This window comes from Petromyzon marinus, chromosome 21 (assembly GCF_048934315.1).
Source record: "Petromyzon marinus isolate PM22_M1 ecotype Great Lakes invasive population chromosome 21, UKy_Petmar_22M1.pri1.0, whole genome shotgun sequence".
In the NCBI taxonomy this organism is placed as follows: Eukaryota; Metazoa; Chordata; class Hyperoartia; order Petromyzontiformes; family Petromyzontidae; genus Petromyzon; species Petromyzon marinus.
This window is the reverse complement of record NC_133687.1, coordinates 7,099,380-7,116,526: the sequence shown is the minus strand read 5'-3', so window position 1 is coordinate 7,116,526 and position 17,147 is coordinate 7,099,380. Positions and strand designations below refer to the sequence as shown.

Genomic DNA, 17,147 nt, shown 5'->3' with positions numbered 1-17,147 from the left:
CTGCTGTACACCGGCGTCTCGAGCGACTTGTTTGATCCACGGATCATGGGGGGGGGGGTGTTGGTGGGGTGGGGGGGGGGGGGTGGTGTCACTCACGGTAATGGGCGAGGGGCATCTCGTGAGCGGTCAGCACGTCGGTGAGGTAGGGCATGCGCCCCTGCACCTTGGTGCGACCTCCGCCGCCCTCCTTGGCCACGCGCTCCATCAGCTGCTGCTGCCGGTCGATCCAGTAGAGGTGAGCGCCGAACACGGCGAGCCCCACGGGCTGCAGGATGTTCGACTCCTCCAGCACGATGCGGTTGGCCCCTGCGCCGGTCGGCGATGGCGGTGGCAGCAGCAGCAGCAGCGGCAGCAGCAGCAGCAGCAGCAGCGGCGGCGGTGTCAGAGCAAGGGGCGGACGCACGCGCACACAAAGCTCAAAGGTCTCCCCCCCCCCCCCCAACCCGTGCAGCCTTAACAGACTGTTGGGGCAAGTGCTGCTAAGCGAGCAGCGCCTACGAAGGCCGGCACGGGCACACGAAGGGGGCGGGCGGGCGGGGCCGGCCCCCCCCCCCCCGCACCCCCCCAGGCCCCCTTCCACCCCACCAACAGACGATCCAATGAATTATCACGAGTGGAGGATGCGATCAGACCTCAACAACCCATGTTTTTCTCTCTCTCTATCTCTCTCGTCAGTTTGTACGGTTTCGTCCGCTCAACCAGCCTTAACGTAACAGTTCAACATCGAGCTGCGGGACCACTCGCACAAACGACGTGTACTCAAACCTCAACAAACAATTCAACGCGGTTCGTAAGAATCGATTCGGCGTCGTCAGTTTGGCAACGTCACCCGGGGCGTGGAGAGAGAGGTGGTGGGGGGGTGGGGGGGGGGGTTTCTCAACTCTCCTGACGCTAAGAGATATCTGCAAGACCTCTTGATTTCACAAACAAGGGGGGAAAATCCTGGCGTGCCACGTGGCCACCCGCCGCGGCTAGGGTCGCAACAACGCCGTCGCCAGGAATAACATCAAAGCCCGCGCATCCTTTCCCACGCCCCCCGGCGACGACCCGGCACAGCAACTCGCGCTCGCCGCGGTCCCAAGTTTATTTTGATTCGTCACACTGCCCATGGTCCTCTTTGTCCACTTGCCCGGCTGCTTTACACGGAGACATCCGTGGTGCGCGAGAACCACCGCAGCGACAAAACAAAATCGTCGACGGTGCAGAGGACCGAGTAGTACGGGACGCTTCAGGAATATTGTGCGCACCAAACTCCTATTTTTTGTTTTTCCTTCCCACGTAAGGCCCACTGAGCTATGGAGCTCCAGTGGCTTCCTGATAGCCGTCCCCTCCACGTGAAGTGAAAAAAAAAAACACACACACATCCGTGACGCCCGTCCGTGCGGACATTTCACTGGCGTCCGCCTTTCTTCATTCCCCGTGGGTTTACCTCTGGGGACTCCGGTTTTGCGATGATACCTCGCTTCAAAGCGTTTCAAGTGTGCGCGCGCGCGCCAGTTGTGTTTTTATCCCACCGATTCCTTCCGGTTGACGTTCATTCTCCGGGCAGGATATTTTGAGAAATGTTCCCAATCCTCCCCTGTTCTGTTCTGGATGGAGACGAGTCCGATCCTCGACGTACAAATGCGGTCACGGCCTCGTTACCGGTGCCTTTTAACGATGCTGCCACGCAGAACGCGTGTTGATCTTAACACGAGCTCTCCGGCAGACGAACGCGGGATGGTTAGTTGGTTAGTTAGTTGTGCCTGCTGGTATCAAGGAGGTCGTGGGTTCGACCTCGACGCCCGTTGTATATTTAGAGGTTGCGCGCTCTCCCCGCAGTCGCGTGGATTTTTCTCCGGGTCCTCCGGTTTTGTCCCTCCGCAATTTGGAATCGACATCGCGCGTCTGGAGCATTTGGCCGCCATCAAATTTCCACACGACGACGAAAAAAAGCCGTCACTTTCGTCGAGCCATCATTTGTGATCGCCAGGTCGCTACTGAGAAAGGGCCACTATGCACAGCGCCTCAGCGGGGGGGTCTCGGGGGGGGGGGGGGGGGGTGGGGTCAAACGCACCGTTGAGGTCGCTGCACTCGATGCGCTTGAGCTCGGCGTCGGCCCAGTAAAGTCGCCCGGGCGCGTTGTCCACCGCCAGGGCGGAGGGGCGACTCAGGCCGCTGGTGAAGAGCACCTCCCGCTCCGTGCCGTCCAGGGAGGCGCGCTCGATACGTGGAGCCCGGTCCTGGAGGTTCGTGATGCGTTGCCACCGCCGCAATTCTGAGATCACGGAGCTGTGCCGCCACTTCCCGGCCACGTCGCAGCTGGGCGAGGTTTGGGATTTTCTCAATCACGCCGAGAGCCAAAACGACCCGCGCTCCCCTCTTCCGCGTGCACCTCGTCTACAATGACAACAAGTGGCGGTGACGTCACCACGGCGCTTGTGCCAGGCTAAGTGCACGTCGAGGCCACGTGAAGTTCAAACGCCCGCTGGCAGGTCACAGAACAGACCCAGGGTGCCACGAGTTGCCGACTGAGATGACTGAGATGACTGGCTGCTGCTGCACCCCCTGTGCCCCCTACTCTGCCAAGTTCATCGTTGCTGTGAGCGTCGCCCCTCGGCCCTCCGTTGTTGCTGGAGGGCGACTGCCTCCAACTGCCCAGTAGCAGCAGCAGCAGCGTCCTTCACGAGCCTCCTCCACAGAGGCCGACCTTGATGACACCGCTGGTACCGGTCATCGGGAAATTCCACTCGGCTCCACCTTGCCAAGCGCCAACTCCCCCCCAACCACCACCAATCCACCCCCCCCACCCCGGCCACACTCACCCCCTCTCCGGGTTCACGACGATGGAGCGTGGCCGATCGGCACCGCCGCCGAGCACCACCCCCACGGGGCGCCCGTCCAGGCGCGTCACGTTCACCACGTTGGTGCTCTCGCACGTCCAGTAGATGGCGCGGCTGTACACGTCCAGGCTGAGGTCGAACGGCTGTGAGCCACCACCCCACGCCGCCACCAGCGTCCACAGCTGCACGCGAGCACGCATGAGCGAGCGAGCACGCACGAGCGAGCGAGCACGCACGAGCGAGCGAGCACGCACGAGCGAGCGAGCACGCACGCGTGTGTGCGGTTTATTTATAATGGGAGGAATCCGTTGAGCTATGAAGCTTTTTTTGAGAGATGTCCAGTGGGGGCCACAGGTCAGAACGTTACAACAACAACACAATGCAAAAATACAGAAACAGTGCAAAATAAAAAAAAATATACACAAATAAAACTAACCCAGTTTTTTTTTTTTTTTAATCTTACCAGGTTAAAGCTGACCGAGTTATTAGCTTCCTTCAAGAAGTGACCTGGCCACAAATGATAGCTCAACAAAGTGGCTCATCAAGTGGACGTTTATAGCAGCCAAATATCCTCGCAACACGTGATGCCGATTCTAAACGCGCATGGGAAAAACTCGGAGGACTCGGAAAGAAAGATCCACGCGACCGCGGGGAGAACATGCAAACTCTAAATATACAGCAGCAGGCGTCAGGGTCAGGATCGTACCCACGGCCTCCTGCATACCAGGCGAGGTAGTTGACATCTTGACATCGTGGCGCAGACACAAGCAGTACCGCGCGTACCCCCATGGCCGATATCGAGCAGTTCAATGCAAGAGAATGCCCTTAAAAGCGCACCACTTGAAAATCAGATACATGTTTACCGCGGTTCCAGATGTAGGAGTCGGTGCAGAATCAATGTTTACACGGCTCTTCGCAGTACAGCTGACCACCCCCAAGATTAAGTCAGCGGGGATGTTTTGCAGCAGTGGACTCAAGCGAACGAGTCTAAACAGGAGTCGACGAGGTTTAATTTAAATATAACAAAGATCACCCGCATAGTCTGAACAGACTGTTGGGGCAAGTGCTGTTAGACCGGAATGGCACACGAGGGGGTGGGTGGCCAACACCACGCCCGGCCGTCTTTGTCTCCCTAATGGCGATGTTTACTACACACTGCACCAGGTACTCATTTCGAGGCTGAGTTGACCTAGGGGAGGCCCAGGACACGTTCAGATAACCGTCACCGGTTTTTAGTCGTGAGCGGGAATCGAACTCGGGGTCGCCGGGTTCGTAGTGCAGCACGCTCCCCACTACACTATGCATGATATACACACACGCACGCACGCAATATTATACAACATTAACACACTGTCGCCCACCCCCCCCACCCCATAACCGGTACATCACATTAAATATATACACACACACACACAAACATGCACACAGATGGATGGCAGGCGGTCAAAACTGTTTGACAAGATTAATGAAAGCAAGGTTTCTCCAATAAACATTGCAGAGTTCTTTTATAAACCCAGCTTCATCAACTTTGTTTAAACACCCATGGCGATGTCGCATAAGTGCAGTAAAATACCACGGGCCTTACTCTATGTATATCATCCATAACAGAGGTTTTTTTTTTTTGGGTTAGAGCGCGTAAATATATAGATGCGTCGTCAGACCCGGCACCACCCGACACAGTCTGTTAGTAAGGGTTGTGACGTAAACAGAACGTGCCAATTCGTTACGAGTACAGCACAGCGGCGTGTTGGAGAGTAAACCCTCTAATTATGGATAATATTGGTCGTGAATGCCTAAGTGCAGGGGCGGAGCCAGGGGGGGGGTGACAGGGGTGACATTCTGCGTATAAGTGTACGACACTCGGTCTGGCGGCCTCCGTGCAACTGCATTAGTCAGAGTGTGTCGCCAACCGATGGCGTCTGGCTCAACAGCCTGACTCTCTAATCATTCTTGAAATTAAAATTTGTTGAAATGTCACCCCGGCCTGAAATCCTGGCTCCGCCTCTGCCTAAGTGTAGTGACATGGCTGGACGTCAACAGACTGTGGGTGTAGTACCGGCCCTAGAGGGGCCCGGTGAGCGCTGAGTGATAGCGATAGATGGCACCACGCTTGGCATGCAGTGCCGACCCTGCAGGACAGGGTGTGTGGGTGCCCGCCGAAGGATGGGGTTATGTCAGGCCATGGCACTCTGGTTGACCCGGGAGGACACGTGACCGGATAAGTTGACAGAGGGGCCCCAAGAGGGGGCTGGGGGGGGGGGGGGTCACGTGATTGGGACCCAGATCCTTTCCGAGGATTCTGGAAGGTGGTCGTGGCCAAGGGCGGAGCCAGCCACGCCGCAGAGAATATCAGCCGGGTCCTGAGAGGGACCGGCGTTGTTGTTCATCCTGGAAGAAACCCTTTGTCTACGTTCTCCGTTCAACGAGTCTCCAACACGTGGACCGGGGCCGAAGTCATTCGTCCCGGTCCGTAGTAGCAGTTACGTAGTAACTAGTGTAGTAACTAGTGTAGTAGCAGTTACGTAGTAACTAGTGTAGTAACTAGTGTAGTAACTAGTGTAGTAGCAGTTACGTTGTAACTAGCGTGGTTAGCCTGGTGGTCACACCAGTCACGTGGTAACTAGTGTAGTTCACCTGGTGGTCACCACCCGGTTAACTACACCAGTTGCGTAGTGACTAGTGTAGCTAGCCGGGTGGTCACCACCTTAGGTTGATATTCTGTCAAGGGGAAGTTACCCCGGGTGTTGGAACTGAATACATGTGTTGCCTCCAAGTCTACTACATCTGTGACTCAGTTGAACCCATTACATAAGTATTCAATCTATTTCTATTATACTGCTATCGACACTTTTTGACCGTTTGGCAAATATCCCTACTGTCCATATAAATACTGTACCTACAACTCGAATGCGCTCAATCCCACCAGACTTCGCAAGCCAAGCAGGTTTGAGCCTGGACAGCGACTGGATGGGTGACCGCTATGTTCTGGAAGACAGCTGCAGTAGGCATTGTGGGCAGCAGAGGGCAGTACGGCAAAGGCCACCGTTGTCTTACACGGTTAAGGCCTACAGCCCAACGCGCTGTCACGCAACGCGTTTTGTGCGCTTTCTGCCCCTCGCGGAAACTTGGCTAATCCCGTGTGCTCCTTCGCCGGACGGCCGTCCGTCGACAGCGACACTCGTTTATTTACTTCACGCAACCTGTACGCATGCCGAGCTTCTTTCGCATCACCGTGCTAATCGGAGGTGCGGGAGAAGGCCAACAAACAACGAACGCAATAAGTAGTACTAAGAGAAATGAGTTTGTCAGTCTAGACAATGATTGAAAAGTGCCGTAGCTCCAGCGGATTCCTAATATCGGAAGGAAGCGCGTTCCAGACGGCCGCAGAGGCTCGTCCGAAAGCGCGCGACGCGGTGACCGTCTTTGTCAGGTGGCTTCGCCAAAAAGCCGCTGCTGCTGCTGCTGATGTAGATGCCGCTGGTTCTTCACGTTCTGCAGATGTAGATGCCACCTGGTTCTTCACGTTCTGCAGATGTAGATGCCACCTGGTTCTTCACGTTCTGCAGATGCAGATGCCACCACCGCCATTCTATTGCGCGGCGGTTGAACTTACGAATCTCGGTCCGAAAAGGCAACTGGGCAAACGGGACGTTAGTTTGTTCGCATTCCTGAAAGTTCGCAAGTCGAATGTCCTGTAAGCGGGGGAGCCCCTGTAGGCCAAGCAAAGACAGGGGCGGCGAGCACCCACCTGGGTGCCGTCCTCGCGGGCACGGCGGATGGTGCCCTGGCGCCCCTCCACCCAGTAGATGAGCTTGTCCAGGGGGTCGTAGTCGATGGCGCGCACGCTGCGCAGGGACGGCAGCGGCAGCACGATGTCGGGGCTCTGCAGGTCGTCGAGCAGCATGCGGTTCACGGCCGTGCGCTGGCTGAACAGCAGGAACGACGTGGGCGCTTGGTGGCCAACGGTGCACGGTGGGGGAGGCGAGAAGGCACGGTGAGAATGCAACATCGCCGACCTGTCGCTAGGGCTTCCACACGTCGGGCGGCAGTTACAGATTAGCACGGTCCGCACCTCCGATTGGCACAGTTGGCTATGAGGAAGCCACTGGCGGCTATGCACTTTCAAATCATCCACATTGAAAATGCATTTCTTTAGAGCTGCTTTTCGTGTTTAGTTTGTCGTCCTTCCTCCCACGGCGGGGAAGAAGTTCAACGTACGTACATACGGGACATCGCAGGATGGAGGGAACATGCAACACTCGAGCAGAGCAAACGCGGCGGCAAATCATTATCACGAACCACGGTTCCCGCACGCATCCGGGGCACGGGGGAAGGGGGGGGGGGAGTGGGAGATAACTCACGCGAGCAGGTGCGGTTGTCGGCGTTGAGGGTGTAGTGAGCCGGGCAGCCACAAACGTAGCTCCCACCGGGGCGCGCCAGGCACAGGTGGGAACACTGACCGTTCCCCATGACGCACGCGTTCCATCCGCCCTGCCGAGCGAGCGAGCGCGACGCGACGCGACAAGTTAGCACGTAGGTTCTCTCAAACGATTCTGGCTAACCGTTGGAACAAAGGCGGTCAACCATATAGCGCGCTTTCAGGTGCGCTTCTGCGGCCGTCTGGAACGCTCTTCGTTCTGATATTAGGAAGCCACTGGAGCTGGGCACTTTTAAATCGTGTAGATTGAAAACAAATTTTTCTACACAACCTGCTTTTTGTGTTGAGTTTCGCGACCCAATATCATCAACAATACAGGTTCTTTTGGGTCTGATGGTGTAAATATAAAACGCGTCGTTAAACTCGTCACCACCTGACACAGGCAATTAGTAAGGTTTGTCACGTAAACGGAACATGCCAATTCGTTATGAGTACAGCTAGTAACGGTGTGCTGTACTCGTAAGGAATTGGCATGTTCTGTTCAAGTGACACAACCGTACCGATTGGCTGTCGGATGGTGGTGTATTTAACGACACATTTATACTTAAGCTACCTAACCCCAAAACCTCTATTATGGATAAGGGTCCTCGCGCCTGCGAGTGCGTACGGCTACACACTTTCACAGTACACGACCGCGTGTGTGCGTACAACCATGTGTTTTGCCCCCGGTACACACCTGTGTGTGTGTGTGTGTGCAAAAAGTGTGCGGAAGCGGTAGCGTGGCACTTTGGCGGGCTGCACTACGAACCCGGCGATCTGAGTTCCATCCCCGCTCACGGCCAACGTCGGCGACAAGTATTCGAACAGGTCCTGGGTCGACTCAGCATCAAATGTGAGTACCTGGTGCGGCGTGTAAACATCGCCACTGGGGAGACAAAGGCGGGCCGGGCGTGGTGCTGGCCACCCACCCCCACCCACCGTTTGCCGTTCCGTCCATCAAAAAGGTGCTCGCTAATAGCACTTGCCCCACCAGTCTGTTCAGGCTATACGGGGGTGGGGGATCTTCGCCTTTGCTGTGCAAGAGAGTGTCTGTGTCTGGCACGTGTCCACCTGTCCGGAGTGCTCAGCGGTTGCTCGGTCCGTGGCTGCGCGAGTGCGCTCGCCGCGGCTCACCTGCCGGCTCGAGTGGAACACCAGGATGTCCATGACGTCGTCGAGCTGCGACTGGATGAGCGTGCGGTTTTTGCCGTCCGTCTTGTTGGCACGCTCGATGCTGCGCCGCGTCCAGTCCGTCCAGAAGATGTAGTCCTGGTACTGGGTGAGGCCGAACGGGTGCGGCAGATCGTCCGCGATCACGCCCCGGTTTTCTCCTGGTTGGATATCACCGCCACCACCACCACCGCCAATGATCATTACTCTCAGTCGGGATTGTTTTAAATCAGTGTTCTTCGCTAATTGTCAGAGGGAGGCCACTTTCGCCGATGAGCCATCATCAGTGTGAGGTGCCGCCACACGGTTGATACCACCGCTGGGTTTGACAGCAGCACGATGATGATGATGATGGGGGGTGTTTTCACTATCTGCGTGTTGTCAGGGGGCAACACGTCAAGGGGCCGCACTAAAGGCCACCAGGGGCTGCCAGTGGCCCGTGGTGGCCTTGCAATGAAAAATGCCGTTGTAAGCAAAAAGCTGCCGGGTTATCAGATGTTATTGGCAAGAGTATTCCATCAAAACAATGAAATGCAAAGAAAGCCACATTGTACACAGACTATTCTAGATTTGAAGCTTTCGTGACTGCATGGATTCACACTCTTTGTTTTTTTTCGGTAAAGTCATGTAGGTAAAATACAATTAAAAAAAGTGATATCATTTAGTTGTTTTCATTCATGTTATTTTACCTACACGACTTTACCGAAAACAACAGACTGATTTACGCATTACTGGCGAGCATTTATGGGTAAACGGTTTTGAGACCGATTTAAGCTTTGCTGGTTTATTAGGAGAACTTGTACGAGCGCCAGGACAACCTAGCAAGTCGGAAGACTCGATGAGGTAGGTGTCCAGGTCGGCCCAGTAGAGGCGGCGCGCCGCGTAGTCGATGGTGAGGCCGTTGGTGCGGCCCACGTTGGCGAGCAGCACGCGGCGCTCCGTGCCGTCCATGCAGGCACGCTCCACGAGCGGCCGCCCACCCCACTCGGTCCAGTACATGTAGCTGAAACACGCGCGCCAACGGGGAGAGGGCCGCACACGGGACGGGGGCACGCAGCTCAAAGAAAGCCTCAGCACGTGAAACCACAAGCCACGTATTCTTGGTTCTTTCGGTAAAGTCGCGTCGAAGGGAAACAAAGAAAATAACAAAATATGTATGTAGAGCAATAAAATTCTCACGACGTTTCGACTGCAACACAAGCAGTTTTCGCACCTGATGATGACTGCTTGCGTTGCAGTCGAAACGTCGTGAGAATTTCGTTGTTTCGTATTTATTTTATTGTTTCCCTTCAACGCGACTTTACCGAAAGAACCAAGAATATGAATCGTCGCAGTCACGAAAGCTTTAAACCAAAATATAAGCTATGTTTTATTTAACCGGGGGTGAGGCCCCACCCCCAACTCGCCTGGCAAATGTCTTGACGACGACATAAGAGACTGGTTCCAAAAAGACGGTGCACCACTTGGCACGAGGACAGAGGGAAGTGGAAGCAAATAGCGAAATGCGCAGTGGACACCTACGATTGTGATGATGTTGATGATGAAGATCCACCGAGCTCTTTTTGCACGCCTTCATTTAACTCGCTCTGTCCGTTGTTGTTGTTGTTGTCGTATCCTCAAATCTTGTAACTCAATTTTAACCCACTTCCCAATGTGGTATCGACTGCAAACTTGGTATACGTATGTCGTACTGATGACAATACTATATTCTATCATTAAAAATAATATATATTTTCAAACATTATTTTGTTATATGTTATGTTTCGGCTTGAGGCCTAATTGTCCACGGTCAGCTGACGTTGGCTGTAATTGGCCACGGCCCCTTACGTTATGGCAAGATTCGGGGCCACTTCCTGGAGTCGTGGAGTTCTGACATTACTAGTACGGGAACATTTCATTAAAGCGTGTTTTTAAAAAAGTTTTAAAAAATATTACTTATTTATTCACAAGCGACCTGGCTACCACAAATGATAGCTCAATGAAGTGGATTATTATCACGTGGAAAAGTAAAGCTGTCAAATACTCTCAAATGCGTGATGTTGATGCTAAATGTGGAGGGGAAAAAACCGGAGGATCCGGAGGAAAATCCATGCGACTTTGGGGGAGAACATGCAAACTACAAATATACAGTAAAAACTTGGATTGCGAGCATAATTCGTTCCGGAAACGTGCTTGTAATCCAAAGCACTCGTATATCAAAACACCCGATATCAGTTGTGTGATCACGTGACGCTCGGCAGTACAAAGCGTGTACGTTACTACTCGTATTGCAAGACCCTCGCTCGTTTATCAAATTAATATTTACTTAAAATTTTTGCTCGTCTTGCAAAACACTCGCAGACCAAGTTACTCGCAATCCAAGGTTTTTACTGTACAGGCGTCAGGGTCGGGATCGAACTCAAGAGGCATCATGGAAAGCAGGTGGGGTAGCTAAAATCTTGCCACCGTGGCTCCCTCTGCAGCTCGAGTACAGCGGTAGCTGCATAACCCCCACGAGCTCAATGGGGGGCTTTAAAAAAGTTTAGTTTCATTGGTATATATTTTTTTTTAAAGTGATTTGTTTACTCTTCCCCTACTCTGCACTCCCGTCGTGTCTTTGTATTGTTTGTTGTTGTAATGGTCGGACCCACGCACCTACTGGACATCTGCGAAGAAAAAAAAAGAGCTTCACGGCTCATTGGATTCGTCCAGCACAAATAAATATTCCGGTTCCGTGGCGCGGACCGCAGGAAATTAATCCCCGAAACTAATCACGGCCCCTTCCGCTCACGAAATTAAGTCACGGGGCCGTTGTGACCCACCCCCTGGGCCCTTGGCGCGTCATGCCCAGGCGCCCTCCATCCCGGCAGTCTCCCCAAGATTAAACGGGGCGGTGGGGGGGGGTGGGGGACAGCGGGCAACGTCGCGTGCGGGGCGTTACCCCTCGACAGGATCGAGTGCCAGCGCGCGCGGATTGTCCAGGTCCTTCCACACGAGCACCGCGCGGTGCTCCCCATCCTGACGCGCGACCTCGATGCGGTTCGTCATCGTGTCCGCCCAGTACAGGTTCTTGCCCAGCCAGTCCACGGCCATGCCCTCGGGGTAGTCCAGCCCAAACTCGATGACCGTCGCCATCGCGCTGCCGTTCATGTACGCGCGGCTGATCGTCTGCGGAAACGACGGAGGTTTCATTGCAAATGACGTAAACAAAAAACCGAACACAAACCAACAAAGGAAAAGTAGGGGCCCCGATCAATTTTACGTCGCCGAATAGCCTGCGAAGGAGCAACACACGTGCGGCAGAGTAGGGTTTCGCTCGCCAAAAGAATGCCGAGATGCGACGGGAGCGGGAGCAATAGCTTGGTGCAGCTGTTCCCAACCTGTGATACGCAGACCCCCCGGCGCTCTGCGAGGCTAGTACATGGGGTCCGCGGGGACAAAAAAAAAAAACCTGCAAACGATTTTTTCATTTCATCAGGTAAGGTTCGCTGAGCTATATAGTAATCTCTTTTTCAGAAGTGACCTGGCCACGTACGATAGCTCAAAAAAGGTGTCTCATCACGTGGAAATGTAGCCAAATGCAGTAACTGTAAAGGCACGTTCATTCTAGATGTGGAGGGGAAAAACCGGAGGACCTGGAGAAAAATCCGCACGACCACGGCAAGAGCAAGAGACACGCAAACTCCAAATATACAGCAGCAGGCGTCGGGGTCAGGATCGAACCCACGATCTCCTGCGTACCGGGCGAGGTAGTTAACATCTCCTAGCCACCGTGATGATGATGAGAGAGAGAGACACGCAAACTCCAAATATACAGCAGGCATCGGGGTCAGGATCGAACCCACAATCTCCTGCGTACCGGGCGAGGGAGTTAACATCTCAACACCACCGTGATGATGATGAGAGAGAGAGAGAGACACGCAAACTCCAAATATACAGCAGCAGGCGTCGGGGTCAGGATCGAACCCACGATCTCCTGCGTACCGGGCGAGGGAGTTAACATCTCAACACCACCGTGATGATGATGAGAGAGACAGAGACAAGCAAACTCCAAATATACAGCAGGCGTCGGGGTCAGGATCGAACCCACGATCTCCTGCGTACCGGGCGAGGGAGTTAACATCTCAACACCACCGTGATGATGATGAGAGAGAGAGAGACAAGCAAACTCCAAATATACAGCAGGCGTCGGGGTCAGGATCGAACCCACGACCTCCTGTACACCAGGCGAGGGAGTTAACATCTCCTAGCAACCTCGGCGCCGAGCAAAGGGTTCCGCGCACTCGAAAAGGTTGCGAACCGCCGGCGTGGCGGACGTCGCCTTAGCGAAACGCAAAACACCTGAACCCCCCTGCGTGCACGCAAGGCGCGCTCCGACCTTGAGGCCGATGTCGGTCCAGTAAATGCGATTGTCGGCCACGTCGAAGTCGAGCGCCGACGCCTCCTTGATGCCGGCGAGCGGGATGGCGACGTCGCCGCGGGCGTTCGTCTCCAGCGAGATGCGGCGGATGTCGCCGCGGCGCGAGAACAGCAGGAAGGCCTTGGGCACGACGCAGGTGCGCGCGTCCGCCAGCAGCTCCTGGCCCAGGGGGCAGCCGCAGCGGGGCCCCCCCGGGCGGAACAGGCACAGGTGGCTGCAGCCGCCGTTCTCCTCCCCGGCGCAGGCGTTCGTGCCTGTAGCCGGCGGCGGCACGAGCGGTGGCAGGCGGGGAGGGTGGGGGGGGCGAAGGCGGGCGGGGAGAGCAGCGCGGTGAAGGGCACCGGACACCGAAGAAAAAAAACAGACGGACGATTAAATAAGCGCGTCAATGGTTGTGGCGGAGCCGTCGAACAAAGGCGGCCACCGCGTCGCGCGCCCTTCCGGCGCGGGGTACCTGACGGAGCGGCGACGGCGGTCGCCTTGAGCCCCATGAGGTCCGGGAGCTGGTCGATGAGGACCTGCCGCTCGCCCGTGCGCTTGTGGGCGCGCTCCACGCTGCGCCGCTGCCAGTCGGTCCAGTAGACGAAGTCGCCCAGCAGCGTGAGGCCAAAGATGTGCGGCAGCTTGTCCTCCACGAGCACGCGGCGGCCAGAGCCGTCCAGCTTTATCATCTGGCGACGAGAGAGGTGGGCAGCCACACACCGTTAGGACGAGATCGATCGCAAGCACGGGGCCGACTTGGGATGTCGCTGCCCTGGGCGTATGCACGTTGAACTTCTTTCGCACCGCGCGTGGCCAACCGTGCTAATCGGCAGGTGCGGGAACGCACCGCGCGGGTGGGTTTGCGAGTGCTGAGCTGGCACCGTTGAAATCCTGGTTTTTGGAATCCTGGAAGCTGGCCATGACAGGACTTGGTTCGCATGTGCGTGTGTGTATACGTACGCACGTTGAACTTCTTTCGCGACGGCACGTAGCCAACCACGCTCAAACAGAGCAGCAGGTGGTTCGTGGGTCAGAGCGCCGAGCTGGGACCAATGAAATCCTGGTTTTTCGAATCCTGGCAGCTGGCCGTGACGTAGCTAACCTTGCTAAGCAAAGGTGCGGGAACTCGCTGCATGTGGAAGCGAGTTGATGGTCCAAGTCACCAATTTTTAAATCGACGAACCGATAACATTTTTAGTTCCCCACCACGGGCCACGGGAAACCTAGCTGTGCAGCAATTGAAGCAGGCGAAAATAAACGTCTACAAAACCAGTGGCATCTGTGGACAAATAAATAGAGCGGATGCCCTGGACCCCGAAGATTAAAAGGATTTGTGGATAAGACGAAAAAAAAAGGCGGGTCATACACGTTTCAAAAAATAAAATAAAAATGTAATCAAATAAAATGTTAAATGAAAGAGATCAAATGTAAAGCTTCGAATCTATTTGCTGCGCGTGCCAAGGTTTTTGACCGTCGTTGTGACCGTCCACCGGACAATGTTGATACGTCCACCAAATCGGACATGTCCAGCCGAGGCGCCGATGCACAAGTGCGTGTGTGTAGAACCGGCGAAAGCGTTCAACTCGCAGACTGTCCAAATTAGATGCATCTCACACGTTCGAAAACAGCGGGGTGGGGGAGTGGGGGAGTGGGGGGGGGGGGGGATTTGGCAGTGATGTCGACTCACGCCGCGCCAAATAAGTGGCAGAGTGCACACTGCACAACTGGTTCCAGTCAAGCTCGGTTCGTGGCAAAAATAAAACATTTCAGATGGGGAACTCTCTCGTGTGGAGATTAATAAGAGACCGAGTTTTGAACTGGACAGTGTGATTAAAATCGATCGGATTACGTGTCCTTTCCGACGAGCGCGTAAGATGTCGACGATTTAAGCGTTTTTGCAAGACCAGGCCTTTGCATGCAAATGGGTCGCGCAGCAATTTATTGCCAATTTAACATCACATCATCGTGATGATTATTATTCACTTAAAAACAAAACGACGCGTTGTGGGGGGGGGGGGGGGCGTTGGCTGGCTGGCTGGCTATCTCCGAGGACCGGTTTGCTAAGAAAATCACTGCCCCACCACTCTTAAATCCTTTAAAAAAAAAAACAGCAAACCGGCTTGCGAAACCACGCAGGAATTTTGTCGCGTCAGCGCGTGAACTCTCGTGCGGCCAGACAGCAGACGGGCTCAAACGGCGTGCCACATCACGGTGGCAAAAAAAAAGAAAAAAATACTCGCCAAACAAAAATTCAACCAACCGTCACACGACCGACCGACCGACCGGCACAGTGCTGTATGTTTGCAGAACCTCATCCCACTTAGTGATCACAGCTTCGGGGGTTGGGAGGTGGGGTGGGGGGCGGGGAGTCTGGAGGGAAAAAAATTCGATTCTAAAGTAGGGAGTAGGGGGGGGGGTCACCAGAATTGAATGGAGTTTTCCTGTAATTACAGAATGATAGTAAATTCACTTTCATGTGATTTGGAAGGCGAGTTGGCGGAGTGGATAGCGCACTGCACCGTGAAACCCGGTGACTCGAGTTCAGTTCCCCGGGTCACGACTTTCATTGAGTAGCGAGTGGTGTAGTAGTCCGTAGGTCAGAGCAGTAATTGGTATCACCGAAGGGTAGCGCATCTTGAGTACAACCCATTTACTTACATCGCCAATGAAGGTGAATTACAAGATAACCATCTGACCATTTGAAATTGCTATTGCATCATTTACTGTTATTGACCACGTAGAAATTGTTATGCCAGCTCTAGTGGTACTGGACAAGAGAGGGATCCGATCTGGGCTCATGGGCTAGTATCTGGACGGGGTCCTAGGACCCTCTTCACCAAGCCCCAACTGACCAGCGTGGTGAAGTATGGTCAAACAACACCGACGTGGGGCTTCCGCGAACAATATTATCTAAAAAAGAGATTTTTTTTGGGGGGGGGTGAGATCGTCACGAGTGTCAACGCGTGTGGAGGACCTCATCCCAGAGTGGATTGATGAAGAACTGGTAATTGGTATTTTTTTTTTCTCTGAATGTCTTTTAATTATGGGATCACGTCGTGAGATTGAGATGAAGCGAGTAGCGAGGAAAGAGTGTGTTACGGAAGTGACCGCCGTTTTTACTTTTTTCATTCCTCTTCCACGTTAAATCGCTCAGTAACGTTTCACTCTTTAAAAGTTCAAACTTCGAAACATCAGCGGTTCCGAGTTTTTATTTTAATAGAGAGGACAATGATTCGAGCCCTTGACCCACAATCACGAGCTTGCGACTTTCAACTCAGGCTGGGTTTTTTAAATTTTTAATTAGCTGTACAGTCGCTCTTTTTCAGAAGCGACCTGGCCACAACTGACAGCTCAACGAAGTGGACTTATCACGTGGAAATGTAGAGCAGTCAAATGGCCTAAGCGCATGATGTCGATTCTAAATGTGGAGGGTAAAACTGGAGGACCCGGGGAAAGAAAAATCCACGCGACGAAAGGGAGGACACGCAAACTCCAAATATATAGGGCGTCAGGGTCGGGATCGAACCCACGACTTCCTGCATATCAGGCGAGGGAGACAACATCTCGTAATCGTGGCACCCCATATAACCTGCACCGTCCACCCCGTTTTAGCCGCGTTCATTCCACTAACCTCAAAAAAAATGTTCACCTTATCTAAAACGTTCACCTCATCTAAAATGACCAATATCTGTACGTAAAAGCTCACTGCATTCATCAATAACGCCGCCTTCAAAAGAAGGCGACATTATTGACGAACGTGTTAAGGTCTCTTCGGTCAATAAGTCTGCCTGTGCACCGCTGCAAACTCGGCAACAGCAGCAGCAGCAGCGTCGCCAAATAATCTATCGAGCATCTTACACTCACGGCTCAATGCACTACGTACACAAGAGTAAAAAAAATGAAATCATCACCGTTGGGCCAACGGGTCACGAATGCGCCAATTCAAAAACGATCATTACATGCTACTTGTATTCTTGGTTCTTTCGGTAAAGTCACGTTGAAGGGAAACAATAAAATCATAAAATATATATAAAACAATAAAATTCTCACGACGTTTCGACTGTAACACCTGATGATGACTGTTTGTGTTACAGTCGAAACGTCGTGAGAATTTAATTGTTTTATATATTTTATTATTTTATTGTTTCCCTTCAACGTGACTTTACCGAAAGAGCCAAGAATATGAATCATTGCAGTCACGAAAGCTTTAAATCAAAATATTACTTGTACTTAAAGCCACGCAGGCCGGATGTAGGTCGCGTTAACACAACACCCACACGCGCACATACAGAGTGATTGGCTCTTACTTCCAAATATTAGGAAGCCACTGGAGCTATGCACTTTAAAAAAAACTCGA

At 53.6% G+C, this 17,147-nt stretch overlaps 1 protein-coding gene across 1 annotated transcript in view; it reads right to left on the bottom strand.

The window, feature by feature from the left end:
- LOC116944328 (low-density lipoprotein receptor-related protein 6-like) overlaps positions 1 to 17,147 on the bottom strand; it is a 59,762-nt gene that overhangs the window by 20,601 nt on the left and 22,014 nt on the right. Inside the window, exons 9-18 of the mRNA XM_076068485.1 lie at positions 13,263 to 13,479; positions 12,767 to 13,062; positions 11,330 to 11,556; positions 9,228 to 9,412; positions 8,374 to 8,570; positions 7,184 to 7,313; positions 6,571 to 6,773; positions 2,805 to 3,004; positions 2,057 to 2,271; positions 97 to 306 (exon numbers count right to left, since the gene is read on the bottom strand). Coding sequence (XP_075924600.1) covers positions 97 to 306; positions 2,057 to 2,271; positions 2,805 to 3,004; positions 6,571 to 6,773; positions 7,184 to 7,313; positions 8,374 to 8,570; positions 9,228 to 9,412; positions 11,330 to 11,556; positions 12,767 to 13,062; positions 13,263 to 13,479 — 2,080 coding nt within the window. The remainder of the gene's footprint in view (positions 1 to 96; positions 307 to 2,056; positions 2,272 to 2,804; positions 3,005 to 6,570; positions 6,774 to 7,183; positions 7,314 to 8,373; positions 8,571 to 9,227; positions 9,413 to 11,329; positions 11,557 to 12,766; positions 13,063 to 13,262; positions 13,480 to 17,147) is intronic.